General features: G+C 48.0%; 1 protein-coding gene across 45 annotated transcripts in view; it reads left to right on the top strand.

Moving 5' to 3' along the window:
• Positions 1–3359: 3359 nt before the first annotated feature.
• The window catches only part of GINS2 (GINS complex subunit 2), a 31688-nt gene continuing 11727 nt past the window's right edge, over positions 3360–23320 (top strand). For 33 of the 45 annotated variants that reach the window (XM_084959364.1, XM_084959363.1, XM_003126817.5 and 30 more), the window contains exons 1-2: positions 3360–3556; positions 3768–3882. In XM_084959364.1, the coding sequence (XP_084815490.1) occupies positions 3467–3556; positions 3768–3882 (205 nt within the window). In that variant the 5' untranslated portion in view covers positions 3360–3466. The remainder of the gene's footprint in view (positions 3557–3767; positions 3883–23320) is intronic. The other 12 variants (XM_084959395.1, XM_084959400.1, XM_084959397.1 and 9 more) reach the window with 1 other exon arrangement.

Here is a 23320-nt window from a genome sequence, read left to right on the forward strand (position 1 = left end):
GGGGAAGCTGGAGGGGAGACTTTTACAAAAACAAAAACAGGACTTCCTGTCATGGCGCAGCAGAAACAAATCCAACTAGGAACCATGAGGTTGCCGGTTCGATCCCTGGCCTCGCCCAGTGGGTTAAGGATCTGGCATTGCTGTGAGCTGTGGTGTAGGTCGCAGATGCGGCTCGGATCTGGCATTGCTGCAGCTGTGGCTGTAGTGTAGGCCAGCGGCTATAGCTTCGATTGGAGCCCTAGCCTGGGAACCTCCATATGCTGTAGGTGTGGCCCGAAAAAGACAAAAATACAAAGTTTCAAACCTGAGCCACAGCAGTGAAAACTGCAAGGCTACCAGGAAGCTCCAAAGAAACTTAGCTTTAGATTTACAGAAAAGTAGCAGATAGTACAGTGGGTTCCCGTATACTGCCCCCACCGTGCCCCCCAGTTTTACCTGTGCTTAATCCTTAATCTTACCTTACTCCGGTCCACTCGTCACAATGAATGAACCAATTTTGATACTGGATTTTTTCTGGAAGGGGAGGTGCTCATAAGGCATGTGGAGGTTCTCAGGCTAGGGGTCCAGTCAGAGCTGTAGCTGCCGGGCCAGACCACCTCCCCATTTTGCTTTTCCTCCTGTTTTCTCTCTTTCCCCCACCTTCAGAGGCCAGGCCTGAGGCTGGGCTGTCAGAAGTCCTTTTTGGATCCTGGGAGGGGCTCAGTCCTGGGCTAGATGGTGGTAAGTTACCCCTCTTCCCAGTTTGCCCTGTTAGAAAAAGTTCCTGGAGTTCCCAGGTAGTGCAGTGGGTTAAGGCGCCAACATTGTTGCTACAGTGGCTTGGGTCACAGCTGTGGCTTGTGTTCCACCCCTGGCCCTGGAACTTCTACATGCTGCAGGTGTGGTTCCCCCCCAAAAAAGTTCCCAAGGAGCGTGTAAGGTGTGTGATGACTGAGTCAGGAAGTCTGGGTCTGGAGCTTACGGAGGGGCATTTAAATAAGAGATTTATTGAGGAATCGTTCACATATGGTAAAATTCACCGTTTCAAAATCTACAATTCAGCAATTTTTATTATATTTACAGAGTTGTAGAAGCACCACCACCACCACTAATTCCAGAACATTCCATCACCCTGAAAAGAAACCTCGTCCCCATTAACAGTCACTCCCCTCCCCCCTCCCCCAACCCTGGTAGCCGCTAATCTAGTACCATGAATTTATCATTTATTCTGCACAGTTCATATAAATGGAATCGCATACGGTTCATGCGTCTGGCTTCTTTTACGTAGTATACTGTTTTCAAGGTTTGTCCCCATTGCAGTGTCAATCAGGGCTTCATTCCTATTTATGGCCGAATAATATTCCCAAGTAACTATCGACCGCATGTGGTTGCTCAGCTCTCAGCTGATAGACATTTGAGTGGTTTCCATCTTTTTTTTTAGGGCCACACCTGCGGCAGGGTTCCCAGGCCAGGGGTCCAATTGGAGATACAGAGATATAGCTGCCAGTCTACACCACAGCCACAGCTGCAGCAATGCGGGATCCGAGCCACGTCTGTGACCTGCACCACAGCTCACGGCAACGCCAGGTCCTTAACCCACTGAGCGAGGCCAGGGATCAAACTCGCATCCTCTTGGATCCTTGCCAGGATCATTAACTGCTGAGCCACCCCGGGAACTCAGGTGGCTTCCACCTTTTGGCTGTTGTGAATCATGCTGCTTTAACAAGCCCCCACGGGACCTTGATGTAGGCTGAAGTTTGAGACCTCAAGACAGCACCATCTGGCAGTATGTAAAGCTGCACCCTGCCTCATCTCATTCTCCCAAAAGCCCAGTGAGATAAGCAGTGGCACTGTCCCATTTTACAGATAAGAACGCCAAGGCACCCGACTCTGCCAGCTCTCGTCCCACCAAGGCCTCTCTGAACTGCGGTTTTCCCACCAGCTCTTTTCATTTGCTCTTTTACAGGCTTCAGCCGTCAGGGAGGGAAGCCTCGCCAACTTTGAAACACAAATATTTGCCAGTCAAGACAACATTTCCCCATCAATCAAAACCCAGACAAGCTGGCACACACTCTCTGCAGATGCCTGAGGGAGCTTCTATTTTAGGAGGGGCCAGGTGGCCTGCAGCTTCCCTTCCTTCCCAGACACTCTGGGGGCTCCTTCCCCTCCCCGCTCGCTTGTAGATGAAGAAACTGAAAATCAGAGTGGTCCTTTGCTCTCAGTCACACAGCATCCTGAGGGAATTTTTTTATTTTTGAAAGTATTTGTCTTTATAAATGACGAAATGAAGAAAATCTTCAGGCCAGGAATGACAATTTCCAGTACAGAAAAACAACAGCTTTCCAGGCCATGTCGGTGGGCAGAACGATCTATGGCCTTATTTCATCTTCCCAACAACCTGACATGGAGCAGGTTTCAGGGGGGTTAGAGAGGAAAGCATGGAGTTTTCTGGGGTTGGGCAGGCTTCCTGCAGGCATCCAGAACCCTGAAATCCTCCTGTCAGGTACGATTTTTCTTAGAGCCTAATGATCAGGGCATCAAATTCAGCCCCTGGCCTGACTGCTCCCCCGCTCCCCCCAACCCCAGTCCTCTTCTAACTGGTTCACCTCCCAGGAAGCATTCCTGGCCTGGGTACCACGGCATCAGAAGCCGGCAGTCCGCACCCCAGACCCATGAATCACAATTCTGCATGTGAACATGAGAATCTCCTAGGGGGTGCTGACCCAGGAGGGTCTGAGAACACTGCTGCTACCTTGCACACGACCCCACGGTATAGTAAGGCGCCGGGACCAGCTAATGGATGAGCTCATCAATGCGTATTGGCTGCAGTCTTGCAAACTTCCTCTTCCCCAGGGAGCCTAAGGTTAAATTCTCAGCCTCTTCCCCGCGGTTTCTGAATTGGAAGCTGTGGGTGCCGTGGAGGGATCTGCACTTTTATAGGTATTGATCTTCGTGTACTGGGAGAACAGAAGGTTATGAAGTTAAAGGAAACAACGGCTTTCCTCGCTCCGCTGGGCTGGGGTCCAGTCTGTGTAAGCCTGGTCACGCCGTGACTTTTAATTGCATATGCTCCCGGCCCCAAACCCCACCTTCACGCCCAGCTTGACTCGCAGTGTGGGCGGGCAGGCGCACAGGGCTGGTGAAGAGACACGGAGCGCTGAACCAGGAACAGGTGGGCTTCCAGCGACAGGTGCTTGGCCCACGGCAGGGGCGTGGCCGGGACGCGTGGGGGCGTGGCCTTCCGTGAGAGGGGCGGGGCCTGCGCACGGCCTCGCTTAAGATCGCCAATCCGCGGGCTCGTAGCAGCCGCGGTCCCCGCCTTCCGCCGCTAAGCGGAGAGCGTCGCGTTCCTATAGGCCAGTCAAGGCTCCTTCCGGCCCGGGGGCGGGTTCCGCGCGGTGGCGGGAAAGCGGCGGCCGCAGCGTTTCTGCAGGACGCCGGGGAGCCTCAGGCGCCGGAGAGGCTGGGGCTGACTGTTGGCTCCACCATGGACGCGGCCGAGGTGGAGTTTCTGGCTGAAAAGGAGCTGGTCACCATTATCCCGAACTTCAGTCTGGACAAGATCTACCTCATCGGGGTGAGGACCCTGGTCGGTTCCCACTTCCGGGAGGGACGGCCCAGCGCCCACAGGTGTTGGGCGGCCGCGTGTGGGCCCCGGAGCGGGTGGGCGGTGGGGCGAGGTGCTCGGCCGAGTTGGCTTTTGCCTGTATTTGGGTTTCAGCCGAGTGGGCAGCAGCGAGGTCCAGCGATGTTCTGTTGTGCGTGACGGGCTGCGTGTCCCTCGGCAGGGCGACCTGGGGCCTTTCAACCCTGGCTTACCAGTGCAGGTGCCTCTGTGGCTGGCCATCAACCTGAAACAAAGACAGAAGTGCCGGCTGCTCGCTCCCGAGTGGATGGACGTAGGTAAGGACGTGGGGGACGAGGAGTGCCGTGGAACCTGGGATCACCCGCCCGCGCGGGGTCCTTCCTTCTCGGCGGCATCCACTCCTCAGCTGAAATCAATGAATGGGCCTGGTCTCACCTGCTAGAGGCCGCGGACCGCTGTTACTAATCGTCGTCTGGGGTGTGTGTACCGATTCTAGTTCGGATTTTGAGATACCTCAACTTGCTTGAAAGGTGTTTTGTGACTCGAAAGCAACTTTTCTTCTTTCTCCTTTTTAGGGTCGCAGTCGCGGCCTATGAAAGTTCCCAGGATAGGGGGCGAATCGGAGCTACAGCTGCGGGCCCACACCACAGCTCACAGCAATGCCAGATCTTAACCCACTGAGCAAGGCCAGGGATTGAACCCGAATCCTCATGATTACTAGCCGGGTTCGTTTCCTGCTGAGCCACAATGGGAACTTCATCTCCTCTTCTTTGCTTTTTTTCTTTTTTTTTTTTTTAAAGGCCGCACCCATAACATATGCAAGTCCCGGGGCCAGGGCGTGAATCTGAGCCACAGCTGCAGCAACGCCTGATGCTTTAACCCATTGTGAATGGTGGCAGGATCAAACCAGGCTTTTGAAGCTACTAGAGCCACTACAGTGGGTTTCTTAACGCACCGAGCCACAATGGGAATTCATAAATCAACATTTCTAATTAAAAAAAAAAAAAATAAGTGTAGACCAGCAGGAGGAGCAGTCATTTCACATTATAGAGAATGCATGGAAGTAAGGTGTCAAATACAGAAGGCAATTTATTTTTGGCCATTTCAAGGGATGAGGTTGAGAACTCAAAGACTACACACAGTATTATTTCTTTTGTGTGTATGTGGCTTTTTTTTTTTTTTTTTTTGGTCTTTTTATCTTTTCTAGGGCCGCTCCTGCGGCATATGGAGTTTCCAGGCTAGGGGTCTAATCGGAACTGTAGCCACTAGTCTATACCAGAGCCACAGCAATGTGGGATCCGAGCCTCGTCTGCAACCTACACCACAGCTCACGGCAATGCTGGATCCTTAACCCACGGAGTGAGGCCAGGGATCGAACCCGCAACCTCATGGTTCCTAGTCGGATTCATTAACCACTGTGCCACAATGGGAACTCCAGTATTATTTTATTTCCATAAACTGCTCGGAGCAGGCAGATCCACAGAGACAGAGATTAGTGGTTGTATAGGGATGGGGGTATAGGGGTTTTGGGGTGATGAAAATGTGCTAGAAGTACCCTGGCGATTAGGTGGGTTAAGGATCTGGAGTTGTCCCTGTGGTGCCTGTTTAATCCCTGGCGCAGAAGTTTCTGCATGCTCTGGGTGCAGCCCAAAGGAAAGGAGGAAAATTGTTTAATTAAGAGAATTTTATTTAATTTATAGTTTTACAACCATTATCACAACCTAATTTTAGAGCATTTCCATCCCAAACCCCCAGTCCACCCCCCCCCACCCCTGCCCCAACCTGTCCCCTTTGGTAACCAGAAGTTTTTCAAAGTCTCCGAGTCTGTTTCTGTTCTGCAAATAAGTTCATTTGTATCCTTTTTTTAAAGATTCCACATGTAAGTGATAGCATATGCTGTTTGTCTCTCACTAAGTTCATTTAGCATGATCATTTCTAGGTCAATGCAGACACCATTATTTCATTCTTTTTTATTGGTGAGTAATATTTCATTGTCTATTACACATTTTCTTTGTCTACTCCTCTGCTGATGGACATTTAGGTTACTTCCGTGTCTTGGCTATTGTGAATAGTGCTGCAGTGAAAATTGGGGTAGGACTTCCTATCGTGGCACAGCGGAAATGAATCCATCTAGGAACCATGAGGTTGTGGGTTTGATCCCTGGCCTCGCTTAGTGGGTTAAAGATCCAGTGTTGCCGTGAGCTGTGGTGTAGGTCGAAGATGCAGCTCATATCCCACATTTCTGTGGCTGTGGTGTAGGCCGGCAGCTACAGCTCCAATTTGACCCCTAGCCTGGGAACCTTCATGTGTCACAGGTGAGGCCTTAAAAAGCAAAAGAAAAAAAAGTGGGGGTACATGTTTCTTTTCAAGTGGTGGTTTTCTGTGGATAGATGCCCCTGAGTGGGATTGATGGATCATGTGGTAATTCTGTTTTTAGTTTTTTGAGGAACCTCCATACTGTTTTCTATAGTGGTTGTACCAGTTTACATTCATACCAGCAGTGTAAGAGATTCCCTTTTCTCCACACCCTCTCCAGTATTACTGATTGTAGGTTTTCAATGGTGGCCATTCTGGCTGGTGTAGGATGATACATCATAGCAGTAGTTAATTTGCATTTCTCTAATAATTAGTCATCTTGAGCATTTTTTCATGTGTTTTTTTTTTTTGCCATCTTTGTATCTTCTTTGGAGATATTTCTGTTCAGATCTTTTGCTAATTTTTTTCATTTGTTTTTGCTTTTTAGGGCTGCCCCTGAGGCATATGGAAGTTCCTAGGATAGAGGTCCAGTTGGAGCTGTAGGTGCCGGCCTCCGCCAGAGCCACAGCAACTTGGGATCCGTGTGGTGTCTGCGACCTGCACCACAGCTCATGGCAACAGCAGATCCTTAACCTGCTGAGCAAAGCCAGGGATTGAACCTGCATCCTCATGGATGCTAGTCAGATTCATTTCCACTGCCCCACAATGGGAACTCCTTCTGCTCATTTTTTGATGAGATTGTTTTTTTGATCCTGAGCTGCTGGAGGTGTTTATCTATTTTGGAGATTAGTCCCCATGTCAGTTGTTTAATTTGCAAATATTTTCTCCCATTTTGTGGGTTGTCTTTTTGTTTATGGTTTCTTTTGCTGTGCAAAACCTTTTTGAGTTTAATTGGGTCCCATTTGTTTGTTCATTTTTTGTCTTTTTAGGCCACACCTGCAGCATATGGAAGTTCCCAGGCTAGGGGTCGAATTGGAGCTGTAGCTGCCAGCCTACACCACAGCAGCTCAGGATCCTAGCCGTGTCTGTAACCTATACCATAGCTCCCAGCAACTCCTGATCCTTAACCCACTGAGCCAGGCCAGGGATTGACCCCACGTCCTCATGGACAGTAGCCAGGTTCCTGACCACTGAGTCACAGTGGGAACTCCCATTTGTTTATTTTTGTTTTTATGTCATTACTCTAAGAGGTGCATCTGAGATGATACTGCTGTAGTTTATGTCATAGTGCTTGGCATATGTTTTCCTTTAAGAGTTTTAAAGTATCTGGTTTTACATTTAAGTCTTTAATCCATTTTGAGTTTTATTTTTGAGTACGGTGTTAGAGAGTGTTCTAATTTCATTCTTTTATATGCAGCTGTCCAGTTTCCTAGCACCACTTACTGAAGGGACTGTCTTTTTCTCCATTGTGTGTGTGTATATGTATATATATATATTTTATTACTCAATGAATTTATTACACTTATAGTTGTACAATGATCATCACAATCCAATTTTATAGGCTTTCCATCCCACAACCCCAGTGCATCCCCCCATCCCCCTCCATTGTTTATTTTTATTTCCTTTGTCCTAGATAAGTTGACCATACATGCTTGGGTTTATTTCTGGGCTTTCTCTCCTGTTCCTTTGAGCTATATTTCCGTTTTTGTGCCAGTGCCATACTCTTTTGATGACTGTAGCTTTGTAGTATAGTCTGAAGTCGGGGAGCCTGATTTCTTCAGCTCCATTTTTCTTGATGAGAATGGTTTTGGCTATTTGGGGTCTGTTGTGGTTCCAAAAATTTTTGTAAATGTTTTGTTCTGTGAAAAATGCCTTTGGAAGTTTGATAGGGATTGAGTTGAATCTGTAGATCATCTGGGATACTATAGTCATTTTGACAATATTGATTCTTCCAATCTAGGAGCATGATATATCTTTCCATCTTTTTGTATCATCTTTGAATTCTCTCCTGAGCAACTTAGAGATTTTTGTTTTTGTTTTTTCATCTTTTTGGGGCTGTAACCACACTATATGGAGGTTCCCAGGCTAGGGGTTGAATCGGAGCTGTTGCTGCTGGCCTACACCACAGTCACAGAAACTTGGGATCTGAGCCATGTCTGCGACCTACACCACAGCTCATGGCAACACCAGATCCTTAACCCACTAAGCGAGGCCAGGGATCAAACATGCATCCTCTTGCATGCTAGTTGGGTTTGTTAACCACTGAGCCATGATGGGAACTCCTAATGTCTTAGAGTTTTCAGAATACAGGTCTTTTGTCTAGGTAGGTTTATTCCTAGGTACTTTATTCTTTTTTTTTTTTTTTTTTTCCTTTCTTTCTTTCTATGGCCACAAGTGTGGCATATGGAAGTTCCCAGACTAGTGGTTGAATCAGAGCTGCAGCTGCCAGCCTCCATCACAGCCACTGCCATGCAGGATCTGAGCCAGCCTACACCACAGCTCATGGCAATGCTGGATTCTTAACCCACCGAGCAGGGCCAGGGATGGAAGCCACATCCTCATGGATACCAGTTGGGCTTGTTATCACAGCCATGCTGGGAACTCCATCCCATAGTTTTTGGATTGTTAAGTCTTTGTTCTCATTTGCAGTTAGGTATTAAATTCCTCTTTGATGTCTTCAGTGATCCATTAGTTATTTAGTAGCATGTTGTTTAGCCTGCACATGTCTGTGTTTTTTACAGTTTTTTTCTTGTTGATTTCTGGTCTTAAAGCATAGTGGTTGGAAAAGATGCTTGATAGGATTTCAGTTTTCTTTTCTTTTATTTATTTATTTATTTATTTATTTATTTTTATTTATTTTTTGTCTTTTTGCCATTTCTTGGGCCGCTCCCGCGGCATATGGAGGTTCCCAGGCTAGGGGCCTAATCGGAGCCATAGCCACCAGCCTACGCCAGAGCCACAGCAATGCGGGATCCGAGTCATGTCTGCGACCCACACCACAGCTCACGGCAACGCCGGATCCTTAACCCACTGAGCAAGGGCAGGGATCGAACCCGGAACCTCACGGTTCCTAGTCGGATTCGTTAACCACTGCGCCACCACAGGAACTCCTCAGTTTTCTTAAATTTACTGAGGTTTGATTTGGGACCCAGAATGTGACCTATCCTAGAGACTGTGTATTCTGCTGCTTTTGGGTGGACTATTCTATCTATATACGCCTATTAAGTCTAATGCATCATTTAAGGCCTGGGCTTCCTTATTGGTTTTCTGCCTGGATGATCTGTCCATTGCTGTAAGTGGGGTGTTAAAGTCCCCCATTATTATTGTGTTATTGTCACTTTCTCCTTTTAAGGCCGTTAGCAGTTGCTTCATATATTGAGGGGCTCCTATGTTGGGTGCATATATTTACAATTGTTGTGTCTCCTTCTTGGATTGGTCTGTTGAAAATTATGTGATGTTCTTCTTGCAGCTTTTATTTTAAGGTCTATTTTGTCTGATACGAGGATTGATACTCCAGCTTTCTTTTGATTTCCTTTTGCGGGCAATATTTTCTTCCATCCTCTCACTTTGAGTTTGTATGTGTCTTCAACACTGAAGTGGGTCTCTTAAAGACAGCATACACATGGGTCTTGTTTTTGTATCCATTCAGCCAGTCTGTGTCTCGGTTGGAGCATTTAGTCCATTTACATTTAAGGTAATTATTGATAGGTATTTCGTTATTGCCATTTTGTTAATTGTTTTGGATTTGTTTTTGCTGTTCTTTCTTCTCTTGTCCTCTTCTCTTGTGGTTTGATGACTCTCTTTGGTGTTGTGCTTGGAATTCTTTTTCTATTTTTTTAAAAAATTTTTATTATAGCTGATTTACGGTGATCTGTCAATTTCTGTTGTACAGTAAAGTGACCCAGTTGTACATAGGTGTACATTCTTTTTCTCGCATTATCTTTTATCACGTTATACCACAAGTGATGGGATCTGGTTCCCTGTGCTGTAGAGCAGGACCTCATTGCTTATCCACTCTAAATGGAATAGTTGGCATCTACTCACCCCAAACTCAGGTCCATCCCACTCCTTCCCCCTTCACCTTGGCAACCACAAGTCTGTTCTCTATGTCCATTAGTTTGTGTCTGTTCTGTAGACAGGTTCGTTGTGGCATATTTAGATTCCACATATAAGTGATTTCATATGGTATTTGTTCTTCTCTTTGACCTCACTTAGTATGAGAATCTCTCGTTGCATCGATGTTGATGCAAATGGCATTATTTGGTTCTTTTTTTAATGGCTGAGTAGTATTCCATTGCGTATATGTACCACATCTTCCTAATCCATTCATCTGTCGGTGGACATTGAGGTCGTTTCCATGTCTTGGCTGTTGTGAATAGTGCTGCAGTGAACATAGGGGTGTATGTATCATTTCGAATCAAAGTTTTGTGTCAGTAGATGCCCAGGAGTGGGATTGCAGGGTCATATGGTCATTCTATATTTTGTTTTCTGAGGAACCTCCATTCTGTTCTCCATAGTTGCTGTACCAGTTTACATTCCCACCAACAGTGCAGGAGGGTTCCCTTTTCTCCACACCCTCTCCAGCTTTTGTTATTTGTCCACTTACTAATGATGGCCATTCTGATCAGTGTGAGGTGGTACCTCATTGTAGTTTTGATCTGCATTTCTCTAGTAAGCAGTGATGTTGAGCATTTCTTTATGAGGCCTGTTGGCCATCCACGTGTCTTCTTTGCAGAAATGTCTCTTTAGGTCTTGTGCCCATTTTTCAGTTGGATTGTTTGGTTTTTTGCTGTTGAGTTGTATGAGTTGTTTGTGTATTTTGGAGATGAAGCCCTTGCTGGTTGCATTATTTGCAACTGTTTTCTCCCGGTCCATAGGCTGTTTTTTGTTGTTGTTGTTTTGTTTTTTAATGTATGATTTCCTTTGCTGTGCAAAAGCTTGTCAGCTTGATTAGGTCCCATTGGTTTATTTTTGTTATTATTTCTATTGCCTTGGGAGCTGACCTGTGAAAATTTTTGCACAGTTGATGTCAGAGAATGTTTTGCCTATGTCCTCTTCTAGGAGTTCGGTGGTGTCACGTGTTATGTTTAAGTCGTTAAGCCATCTTGAGTTTATTTTTGTGCATCGCGTGAGGGCGTGTTCTAGTTTCTAGTTTCTAGCTGATTTACATGCAGCTGTCCAGTCTGCCCAGCACCACTTGCTGAAGAGACTGGCTTTTCCCCATTTTATATTCTTGCTTCCTTTGTCGAAGATTTATTGACCATAGGTGTCTGGGTTCATTCCTGGATACTCTCTCTCATTCTGTTGGTCTGTGTGTCTGTTTTTGTACCTGCACCACACTGTATTGATGACTGTACATTTGTGATATTGTTCGACGTCTGGAAGAATTATGCCTCCTGCTTGGTTTTTGTTCCTCAGGATTGCTTTGGCAATTCTGAGTCTCTTAGGGTTCCATATAAATTTTTTTTTTTTTTTTGCTTTTTAGGGCTGCGCTAGCGGCATACGGAGGTTCCCAGGCTAGGGGTCTAATTAGAGCTACAGCTGCCAGCCTAGGCCAGAGCCACAGCAACTCGGGATTCGAGCCACATCTGCGACCTACGCCACAGCTCACGGCAATGCTGGATCCTTAACCCACTGAGCAAGTCCAGGGATCGAACTCACAACCTCAGAATTTGTTTCTGCTGCGCGATGATGGGAACTCCATGATTTCATGTACATTTTGGATTGTTCTAGTCCTGTGATATATATTTTTTTTCTTTTTAGGGCCCCACTTGGGGCATATGGAAGTTCCCAGGCTAGGGGGTCAAATTGGAGCTACAACTGCCAGCCTATACCAGAGCTGCAGCAATGCCAGATCCAAGCTGTTTCTGCCACCTACACCACAGCTCATGGCAATATCGGATCCTTGCTTGACCCACTGGGCTAGGTCAGGGATTGAACCCCCATCCTCATGGATCCTAGTTGGATTCGTTAACCACTGAGCCACGATGGGAACTCTGTCATGGGTAATTGATAGGGATCGCATTAAATATGTCGATTGCTTTGGGGAGTATGGCCATTTTAATGGTACTAATTTTTCCAGTGCATGGAGTAGCTTGCCATTTCTTTGAATCCTCTTTAATTTCCTTGATTAATTTTTTTTATAGTTTTCAGCATATAAGTGTTTCACCTCCTTGGTCAGGTTTATTCCTAGGTATTTAATTTTGGGGGGGTGCAATTTTATTTTATTTACTTATTTATTTATTTTTTGTCTTTTTGCCATTTCTTGGGCCGCTCCCTTGGCATATGGAGGTTCCCAGGCTAGGGGTCGAATTGGAGCTGTAGCCGCTGGCCTATGCCACAGCCACAGCAACGCGGGATCCGAGCCGCGTCTGCAACCTACACCACAGCTCATGGCAATGCTGGATCCTTAACCCATTGAGCCAGGCCAGGGATCGAACCCGCAACCTCATGGTTCCTAGTCGGATTCGTTAATCACTGCGCCACGACGGGAACTCCTGGGGTGCAATTTTAAAAGGTATTTTTATATTCCTTATTTTGTGTGTCTTTTTAGAGCCACACTCATGGCACATGGAAGTTCCCAGGCTAGGGATCAGATTGGAGATGCAGCTGCCGGCCTGGGCCACAGCCACAGCAAGACCAGATCCCAGCCGTGTCTGTGACTTTCACCACAGTTCATGGTGATGCTGGATCCTTAACCCACTGAGTGGGGCTAGGGATTGAACCTGCATCCTCATGGATCCTAGTCAGGTTCATTACCTCTGAGCCACAACGAAAACTCCTATATTCCTTTTCTAATACTTCGTCGTTGGTGTACAGAAATGCAGCTGATTTCTGAATGTTAATCTTGTATCCTGCTACTTTGCTTGATCAGTTTGAGTAGTTTTTGGGTTGAGTCCTTCCGGTTTTCTATATATAGTATCATGTCATCTGCATATAGTGGCAATTTCACCTCTTCCCTTCCAGTTTGGATGCTCTTTAGTTCTTTTGTTTGATTGCTCCTGCTAGGGCTTCCAATGCTATGCTGAATAAAAGTGGCGAGAGCAGGCACCCTTATCTTGTTCCAGATTATAGCAGGAAGGCTTTCAGCTTTTCTCCACTGAGTATTACATTGGCTGTGGGGTTTTTTTTAATTGGCTTTTAGTATGTTAAGATATGCTCCCTCTATACCCAGTTTGGTAAGAGTTTTTATTCTGAATGGATGTTGGATTTCCTCACGTGCTTTTTCTGCATCTATTGAGGTGATGATGTGGTTTTTGACTTTTCTTTTGTTAATGTGGTGGATGACGTTGATTGATTTGCATGTGCTGAACCATCGTGGTGACCTTGGGATGAACCCCACTTGGTCACGTTTTGTGGTATTTTTTATTTTTTTATTTTATTTATTTCTTTGTGTGTGTGTGATCTTTTTTATATGTTGTTAGATTCAGTTGGCTAAAACTTTGTTGAGAATATTTGCATCTATATTCATCAAAGATACTGGCCTATAATTTTTTTTTTTTGATAGTTTCTTTGTCTGGTTTTGGTATTGAGGTGATGTGGCTTCATCGGATGTCTTTGGGAGTGTTTCTTCTTCAACCTTTTGGAAAATTTTAAAAAGGATGCTTGTAAGTTCTTCTTTGTATGTTTAGTAGAATGCCCTGTTAGGCCATCAGGTCCTGGACTTTTTGTTTGTAGGGAGTGTTTTATTCCATACTCTTTCATTTCTAGTGATCAGTCCATTCAAATGATCTATTCCTTCTTGACTCAGTTTTGGCAAGCTCTGTATCTAGAAAATAGAGTATTTCTTATAGGTTGTCAAATGTATTGGCATATAATTGTTCATAATATTCTCTGTTTCTATTTCTGCAGCATCTGTTGAGATTTCTCCTTTTTCATTTCTTTTTTTTTTTTTTTTTTTTTTGGCTTTTTTTTTTTGGCTTTTTTTCTATGACCGCTTCTGCGGCGTATGGAGGTTCCCAGGCTAGGGGTCGAATTGGAGATGCAGCCACCAGCCTACGCCAGAGCCACAGCAACGTGGGATCCAAGCCATGTCTGCGACCTACACCACAGCTCACGGCAACGCCAGATCCTTAACCCACTGAGCAAGGGCAGGGATGGAACCCGCAACCTCATGGTTCCTAGTCGGGTTCGTTAACTACTACGCCACCAAGGGAACTCCCTTTTTCATTTCTTATTTTGTGTAATTGGGTTCTTTTTCTCTTCTTGGTGAATCTGCACAGAGGTTTGTCAATTTTGTTTACCCTTTCAAAGGACCAGCTTTTTGTTGTATTGGGGTTTTTTTTTGGTCTTTTTTTGTCTTTTTTCCTTTTCTGGGACCACTCCCGCGGCATATGGAGGTTCCCAGGCTAGGGGTCTAATCAGAGCTGTAGCCACCGGCCTACACCACAGCCACAGCAACGCGGGATCCGAGCCGCCTCTGCAACCTACACCACAGCTCACGGCAATGCCGGATCCTTAACCCACTGAGCAAGGGCAGGGACCGAATCCGCAACCTCATGGTTCCTAGTTGGATTCATTAACCACTGCGCCATGACGGGAACTCCCTTGGGTTTATTTTTGTTTTTGTTTTTTAAATGTCTATTTTACTGATTTTCTTTCTGATCTTTGTAATTTTATCCCTTCTGCTGACTTGGGGTTTTATTTGTTCTTTTTCTAATTCGTTTAGCTGGTAGGTTAAGTTATTAGGAGAATTTTCTGCTTGTTCTGAGGAAGGTCTGTATCACTCTGAACTCGCCTTTAAGAACTGCTTTTGCGGCATCCCATAGATTTTTGAATGGTTGTGTTTTCATTATCATATGTCTCAAGGCATTTTTTAATTTCCCTTTGGATGTCCTTGTTGTTGTTTAATCTCCATGTAGTCAGTTTTTTCTTATTTCTTTTCCTGTAGTTGATTTCTTGTTTCATGCCACCATGGTCAGAGAAGATGCTTGAAATAATTTCTGTGCTCTTAAACTTGTTGAGATTGGTTCTGTGCCCCAGAGTAGCTGGTCACTCCTTGAGGATGTTCCATGCGCTCTTGAAAAGAATGTGTATTCTGGTTTTTTGGGGGTGTAATGTCCTAAAAATAGTAGTTAATTGCATGTTGTGTCATTTATGATCTCTGTTGGCTTACTGATTGTTTGTCTAGAGGATCTGTGCATTGGAGTTCCTGTCGTGGCTCAGCAGTAATGAACCTAACCAGGTAGCATCCATGAGGATGTGGGTTTGATCCCTGGCCTTGCTCAGCGGGTTAAGGATCAGGCATGGCCGTGAGCTGTAGTGTAGGTCACAGATGGGGCTCGGATCCTGCGTTGCTGTCTCTGTGGCATGGGCCAGCAGCTCTGCTTCCACCCCTACCCTGGGAATTGAACCCGCAACCTCATGGTTCCTAGTCGGATTCGTTAGCCACTGAGCCACAACGGGAACTCCTAAGGTAATTATTGATAAACATGTATTTGTTGCCATTTTAACCCTTGTTTTCCATTTGATTTTGTGTTTTTCCTTTGTTCTTTTCTCTTTTTTGGTGGGGGTGATTTCCTTTTATTTTATGCTTGTGTCTTCTTAGTTCTTGTAAATATATTGTTTGCTTTTGATTTGTGGTTGCCATTTTTTCAAGTATATTAACCCCTTCCTATATGTGCTTGCTTTAGCCTCATAGTCATATAGTTTCAAACTTTTTTTTTTTTTTTTTTTTGGCTTTTTAGGGCCATGCCAGCAGCATATGGCAGTTCCCAGGCTAGGGATCAAATCGCAGCTGCAGCTGCCAGCCTATGCCACAGCCACAGCAACACAGGATCCGAGCCATGTCTGCGACCTACACCATAGTTCATGGCAGTGCTGGATCCTTAACCCACTGAGTGAGGCCAGGGATCGAACCCGCAACCTCTTGGTTCCCAGTTAGATTCGTTTCCGCTGTGCTACAACCGGAGCTCCTCAAACACATTCTTTTAAAAAAAAAAAAGTCTCTAGATTTTCTTACTTTCCTTCCCCGCATTTCATGGTTGTTCTTTGTTTTTTGTTTTTTTTGTTTGCTTTTTAGGGCAACACTGGTGGCATATGGAAGTTCCCAGGCTAGGAATCGAATAGGAGATATTGCTGCCAGCAGCCTACGCTCTAGCCACAGCAATGCCAGATCTGAGCCATGTCTGCAACCTACACCACAGCTCATCACGGGGCCGGATCCTTAACCCACTGAATGTGGCCAGGGATCAAACCCGGGCTCTCATGAATACTGGTCAGGCTTGTTAGCGCTGAGCCACAATGGGAACCCGCCCCACATTGTATGATTTTGGTGTCCTTTTCTGTATCCTCGTGTTTATTGTCGCTTTATGAATAGGGTGTTGTTCCTTTTAGATTCACATACAATCTTATTTAAGGGATTACTTTCCAGTTGCGATTTCCTCCATCCTGTGTCCTCTTCTCTCCTTTTTAGAGGAGACCGTTCCGTATTTTAGAATGGGTTTAGTATTGCTGTATTCTTTGCGGTTTTTTCGGTTGTTGTTAGAAAACGTCTCTATTCTTCTATTTTAAATATTATTCCTGGAGTTCCCGTCGTGGCGCAGTGGTTAACGAATCCGACTAGGAACCATGAGGTTGCAGGTTCGGTCCCTGCCCTTGCTCAGTGGGTTAACGATCCGGCGTTGCCGTGAGCTGTGGTGTAGGTCGCAGACGCGGCTCGGATCCCGCGTTGCTGTGGCTCTGGCGTAGGCCGGTGGCTACAGCTCCGATTGGACCCCTAGCCTGGGAACCTCCATATGCCGCGGGAGCGGCCCAAGAAATAGCAACAGCAACAACAACAACAACAACAACAACAACAAAAAAAAAAGACAACAACAACAACAACAACAACAAAAAAAATATTATTCCTGCTGGGTAGAGTATTGTAGGCTGCAGTTTCTCCCTTTTAAAGCTTTGAATATATCTTGCCACTCCCTTCTGGCCTGCAGTGTTTCTGTAGAGAAATCAGCTGACAGCCTTATGGGGGTTCCCTGATAATAACTCTTTGTTTTTCTTTTGCCACATTTATTTATTTATTTATTTTTGTCTTTTTGCCTTTTCTTGAGCCGCTTCTGCAGCATATGGAGGTTCCCAGGCTAGGGGTCGAATCGGAGCTGCAGCCTCCGGCCTACGCCAGAGCCACAGCAATGCGGGATCCGAGTCATGTCTGCGACCCACACCACAGCTCACGGCATTGCCGGATCGTTAACCCACTGAGCAAGGGCAGGGACCGAACCCGCAACCTCATGGTTCCTAGTCGGATTCGTTAACCACTGAGCCGCGACGGGCACTCCTCTTTTGCTGCATTTAGAACCCTCTCCTTATCCTTAACTTTTGCCGTTTTTATTATAATACGTTTTGCTGTGGGTCTGTTTGGGTTCAACCTGTTGGAGGCCCTCTCTCCTTCCTGTGTCTTGATAACTGTTTTCTTCAGCTTTGGGAAGTTGGCAGACATCCTTTCTTCAAATACCTCAGTCCCCTTTCCTTTTTCTTCTCCTGGAACCCCTCTTAGGCAGAGACTGCTGAATATCCTGTAGCTCTCGTACGCTGCTTTCACGTGTTTTCACTGGGTTTTCTGTCTGCTGTCCCGATGGGATGAGTTCCATTATTCCGTCTTCTAAGTCCCTTCTTCATTCCTCTGCGTCACTCATTTTGCTGCTCAATGCCTTTAACGCAGCTTGTGTCTCTGCAAATGAATTTTCTCATTTTTCTTGGCTCCTCCTTGTATGTTCTAGTTTCTTTCTAGAATTATGTGCATTCCTGTTGAGGTCCGCTCTTAACCCCTGCAGCCTTTTCACTGTCTCCTTTTTAAACTCAGTCTCTGTTGGGCTTCAGAGGGCTCTTTCGTGGTTTTCTCCTGGAGGGGATTCTGTCCTTTGAACTGGGAATACCGCCTGAGCATCCTCATTTTGCTTATATTTCTCTTGTTCTCTGAAGCCTGAGTCGCAGCACCCAGCTCCCTCCCGAATGTCCCAGGCTGCGGTGTTTGGGGCAGTGGCCCCGATGTTTTGTGTGGCTGTCTCTGCTTTGCCCTCCTCAGTCCGGCTGCTCTGCTTTTCTCCACGGCTTTGAGATTCCGCCTCTGACTTAGCTGATCTACCCGTCAGTTAGGTGGCCTTCCAGGGTGCAGATTCCATTTCTCTTTCCCAGCTCCCTCTCAGGAGCTCTGGTCCCATCCTGATTGCTTTTTTTTCTCATCTCTCTCTTTTTTTCTTTTCTACCCAGGTATGTGGAGGGTTTCTTGCCCTTTTTTGGAGATTTAAGGTCTTCTGCCAGCGTTCAGTAGATGGTCTGTGTGAATTGTTCTGCATGCACGTGGTCTTTTTGTGTGTTGTCTTTTTAGGGCCTCGCCTGCGGCATGTGGAAGTTGCCAAGCTCGGGGTTGAACCAGAACTGCAGCTGCCGGCCACAAGAACACCAGCTCTGAACTGTGTTTGTGACCAGCACCTCAGCTTGTGGCAACACTGGGATCCTCGAACCCACTGAACGAGGCCAGGGATCGAACCCGCATCCTTATGGATACTGGTTGTGTTCTTAACCCACTGGGCCACAGTGGGAACTCCTAGATGGTTGGTTGGTTGGGTTTTTGATGTTTGTGAAGGAAGGTGAACGCCACCTCTTATTCCTGCAACATTTTGAGCCCCTCGTGGATTGCGTTTTCTTATTAGTGTGTGTATCCAGTGTAGATTTTTCGTTTGCAGTTACCATGAAGTTTTGGTATAGGAACCTATCGATATCGATATAGATACATAGATATACACCAGATAATTTTTTTTTTTTTTTTTTTTTTTTTGTCTTTTTGCCATTTCCTTGGCTGCTCCCTTGGCATATGGAGGTTCCCAGGCTAGGGGGGCAATCAGAGCTGTAGCCACCGGCCCACTCCACAGCCACAGCAATGCAGGATCCGAGCCGCATCTGCAACCTACACCACAGCTCACAGCAACGCCGGATCGTCAACCCACTGAGCAAGGGCAGGGACCGAACCTGCAACCTCATGGTTCCCAGTCGGATTCGTTAACCACTGCGCCACGATGGGAACTCCACACAAGATAATTTTAAGTCTCTGGCCTCTTAATTGCAAATGGGTCTCCAGTGTCCTGCATTTGTACCTTCATCTTCTCACCATTTCTGGTTTGGTAGCACATTTATGTGGATGATGTCCTGTCTTGTTACTATATACTTGCCATTAACTAGCGAGCCTCGGCGTTTGTAGTTTTCTTGGTTTCTAGTTGTGGCTCCCCCCACCCCCCAGAGACGTCCGAAAGCTGGTTTAGTGGTGCTTGTCTGCAAAGCTTTTGATGGCTCCTTCAAGTCTGAACGAGAGCCTTGCTGAGTGGAGTTATCTTGGTTGGAGGTTGTTTCCTTTCATCACCCCGAGTCTGTTGTGCCCCTCCCTTCTGGCCTGCAGAGTTTCTGCTGAAAAATCAGCTGATAACCTTACTGGGGCTCCCTTGCATGTTACTTGTTTCTTTTTCCTAGCTGCTTTCCATATTTTCTCTTTGTCTTTAATTTTGGTCAGTTTGATTAATGGATGCTTCGGGGTGCTCCTGCTTGGATGTATGTTCTATGGTGTTCCTTGTGCTTCCTGGATTGAGGGGCTGGTTCCTTCTCCCTGTTGGGGAAGTTTTTGGCCATTTTCTCTTCGCATATTTTCCCTGGCCCCTTCTCTTCTCCGTCTGGCACCCCTGGGATGCAGATGTTGGTGCATTTAAAGTTGTCCCAGAGTTCCCGTGGCCTGTCCTCGCTTCTTTTCGGTCTTGGCTGTTCTGCTCTGTAATTTCCACCCGTCCGTCTTAGACCTCATGTATTTGTCCTTCTGCCTCCCGTATTCTCTTGTTAGTTCCTTCTAGGGAATTTTTTATTTCTTACTGTATTTTTCATCTCTGCTGGCTTAACATTTAAATCTTTTATTGTTTTATTATTTTATTTATTATTTCTTTGTTCAGCGTTTCTTATAATTTATCAGTCTTTGCCTCCGATTTATTTCCAAGATCCTGAATCATCTTTGCAGTCATCTTTCTAAAGTCTTTTTCATGGAGGTTGCTAAACTCCAGATCACTCAGCTGTTTTTCCGGGTTTTTATTCTTGTTCCTTCATCTGGGTCATAACTCTGCCTTTTCATTTTGTGTAGATTTTTTGGCGTGGTCTCCTTTTGGCAGGCAGTAGGGTTGTGGCCTCTCTCGCCTATGAGGTCTGCCCCCTTGTGGCTGAAGTTGGAATGGGGGCTTGCTGCAGCCATCCTGCTGGGAGGGACTGGTGCCTGCCCGCTGGTCGGCAGACTTGTCTCATCCCTCTGCTGGGTGGGGCTTTGTCTCTGGGTGAGATTAGAGGTGGCTGAGTGCCGAGGAGGACTTTACAGGAGGACTTTACGCAGTAGGTCTGCCTTTGGGTGGGGCTGTGTTCCCACCCTGCTTGTTGTTTGTTTGGCCTGGGGCTTCTCAGGCCTGGAGAGGGGGGCCAGGTTTTTCCAGAATGGCCGCCTCCGGGGAGTTCACACAGAAGACTGTTGCTGAGACCTTTGCCTCCAGTGTCCTTCCCCCACAAGCCACAGCCGCCCCCTGTTTTCCCAGGAGATCCTCCAAGGTCGGCAGGCAGGTCTGACCCAGATGCTAATAGTCTCTGCTTTGCCCCGGGACTCAGAGCTCGTAAAAGCCTGTGTGTGTCCTTCGGAAGAGTCTGTTTCCCCCAGGCCGGCGGAGCTCCTGCGCACACGCCCTGCTGGCCCTCAACGCCAGATGCTCTGGGGGCTCCTCCTCCCACTGCCAGGCCCCCAGGCGTGGGAACCTGATGTGGGGCTGGGAACGCCCACTCCTGCTGGGGGTGGCGCCTTTCCAGTCTGGATTGCACGCCCGGCAGGTATGGGATTGCTCATGTTGCTCTAGCAGCCCTCCTGCTGTCTCGATGTGGTTGTCTGTCTCTGAGGGTAGGATGTCTGTTTTGGCAGCGTCCAGTCTATTTTTGGATGATTGTTCAGCCGTTGGTTGTGGTTTTGGTGTGTTGGCGAGGGAAGGTGAGCTCCAGGCCTTTTCTGCTGCCATCCCAATCCCGCCTCCAGAAGACCATGGCCAGAGTCGGCAGAAGTGCGGGGGCGCCAGGCTGTGGGTGGGTGAGGAGCCCTGCGCCACCCAACACTTGAAACCTGGGAACCGTATGGCATGTTGGTTACGCCTCAGTAACACTTGAAAAAAATACAAGACTGCACCAAAGGTGCAGACAGGCTTCCCCGGGACCTTGGCGTCTCTTCCTCCCCTGGGAGGGAGGAGTGGCTGTTACAGGAAGGCATCTTCAGTTGATTTCCCGTTGGGGTTGGGGGACGGATACAGTTTGAAAAGTCTGTAAGCGGAGTTCCCGTCGTGGCGCAGTGGTGAATGAATCCAACTAGGAACCATGGGGTTGCATGTTTGATCCCTGGCCTGGCTCCGTGGTTAAGGATCCGGCGTTGCCGTGAGCTGTGGTGTAGGGCGCAGACACGGCTCGGATCCCACGTTGCTGTGGCTGTGCTGTAGTTTGGCAGCTGTACCTCCAATTAGACCCCTAGCTTGGGCACCTCCATGTGCCATGGGTGCGGCCCTAAAAAGACAAAAAAAAAAAAAAGGTCTGTAAGCAATCTGGACTGTCCTCTTCCCATTGGGACCCACCCGGGGACACCTGTCCCCAGAAGCAGAGAACACAGGGCCGGGCAACCGCAAGTACAGTTTGGGAAAGACTGCTTGAGGGAGTTCCTGTTGTGGCTCAGTGGGTTAAGAATCCAACCAGTATCCAAGAGGCTGCAGGTTTGATCCCTGCCCTCGCTCAGTGGGTTAAGGATCCAGGGTTGCCACAAGCTGCAGTGTAGATTGCAGATGTGGATTGGCTCCTGCATTGATGTGGCTGTGGCGTAGGCTGGCTTGGATTCTACCCCTAACCTGGGAACTTCCATGTGCCTCAGATGCGACCCCAAAAAGAAAAAGGAAGACTGCTTGGGCCTGCTTTTTCCTCCTTGGCCCCGAGGCGTGAGAGAATCTGGTGGCCCTTAAACGTGACGGGAAACTCCTGCTCTTCGGGGCTTCTTTGCCGGGAGCCCGACCAGACCCTGGTCCTGTGAGCACGGCTGCCTTTTCTCCTGCCTTTGACCTCGGCAAACCCATGGTGAGACAGGCAAGACCCTGTCTCGGGGGAGGCGAGTCAGCGGCAGGGCGTGGAGCGAGTCGGCCTGCGCTTTTTGCTTGCAGGCCTGGGCCCCGCCGGGGAGACGTGGCAGAGCTCCCCGGCAGCCCGGGGGCCCTCCCCGAGCCCGCCAGTGTTGGCTGGACTTCTCTTATCCAACCTGAAGTTACTGGGATCCAGCCCTGTCACTGCAGGTGTGTCACATCGTGCCGTCAGCGCTGGGTGCTGCTCCACTGTGCGACTCTCACTGTCGGGTCACCCATTCTTTCGGTGTGGATAGTAGGTCATTTTCCATTTTGGGCTCTTGTGAATAAGGCTGCTTTGAACAACTTGACTGTTTCTGTGGATATATGTGTTTATTTCTCTGGGATAAATAAGTACCTAGAGTCGTGGACTTGCCAGGTCATGGACAGACCGGCTAACGTTAGAAGCTGCTGAGCGGCCCTCAGGAGGGGGGCCTCTGCTCTAAGGGCAGCTGCAACGCACGAGAGTTCCTGCTGCTCCACTCGTGGCCGGCCCTGGGCATGGTCAGTCTTTGCGGTTTGCTGCAGAGGGGTCGGGCACGCTCTTCAATGTTGAAGAGGAAAAGAGGGAGTTCCTGTCGTGGCGCAGTGCTTAACGAATCCGACTAGGAACCTTGAGGTTGCGGGTTCGATCCCCGGCCTCGCTCTGTGGGTTAAGGATCCAGCGTTGCCGTGAACTGTGGTGTAGGTCGCAGATGCGGCTCAGATCCCGCGTTGCTGTGGCTGTGGTGTAGGCCGGTGGCTACAGCTCAGATTAGACCCCTAGCCTGGGAACCTCATGTGCCACGGGTGCAGCCCTAGAAAAGACAGCAAGAGAACCATAAAATAAAAATAAAAAAGGAAAAGAATTGGTCTGCTGTGTGGAGAGGATGCGGGAGGGAAGCCAGCTGCAGGGAGTTGCCGGCCGGAGCTTGGGGGGCTTGGCAGTTGGGGGCAGGAGGTAGGCAGAGGTCTTCTGCAGAAAAGATGGGCAGGCTTTGCCGACGGGTGGCCACGGGAGAGCGGGGGCAGGGGTGACTGCCAGGGGTGCCGGCTTGAGCTGCAGGAGGGGCCGGGGGTGTTGCTTCTGAGACGGGGCGGATGGGGGGACAGTGTGCGGGCTGGAGTGGGAGCCACGAGGCGGGCTCTGCACACGTGACCCTTGAGGTGCCGGTCAGCCCTCCGGGTGGCAGTGCTGTGGGCCGTGGCCGGTTTGGGTCAGGAGCTTGGGTGCGGGAGGCGGCGAGTGCTCCCCTCCGCATTCGGGGGCGGCAGGTCTGGGGGAGCAGGGGTGGTGAGAAGCGAAAGCGAGGGGAGCAGTGGTCCAGAAGCCACAGCCGATGACACGTGGCAGGGCTTGGCCCTTGGCAGCTGTGATGCGCCCTGAGATGCGGCCGCTGGGTTTGCCCAGGCACAGGTTGTGGCCCCGGTG

This window comes from Sus scrofa, chromosome 6, assembly GCF_054392235.1.
Source record: "Sus scrofa isolate SSC_HxYL_T2T_F1_AM1 chromosome 6, Sscrofa_HxYL_maternal_Yorkshire_Landrace_v2.0, whole genome shotgun sequence".
Taxonomy (NCBI): Eukaryota; Metazoa; Chordata; class Mammalia; order Artiodactyla; family Suidae; genus Sus; species Sus scrofa.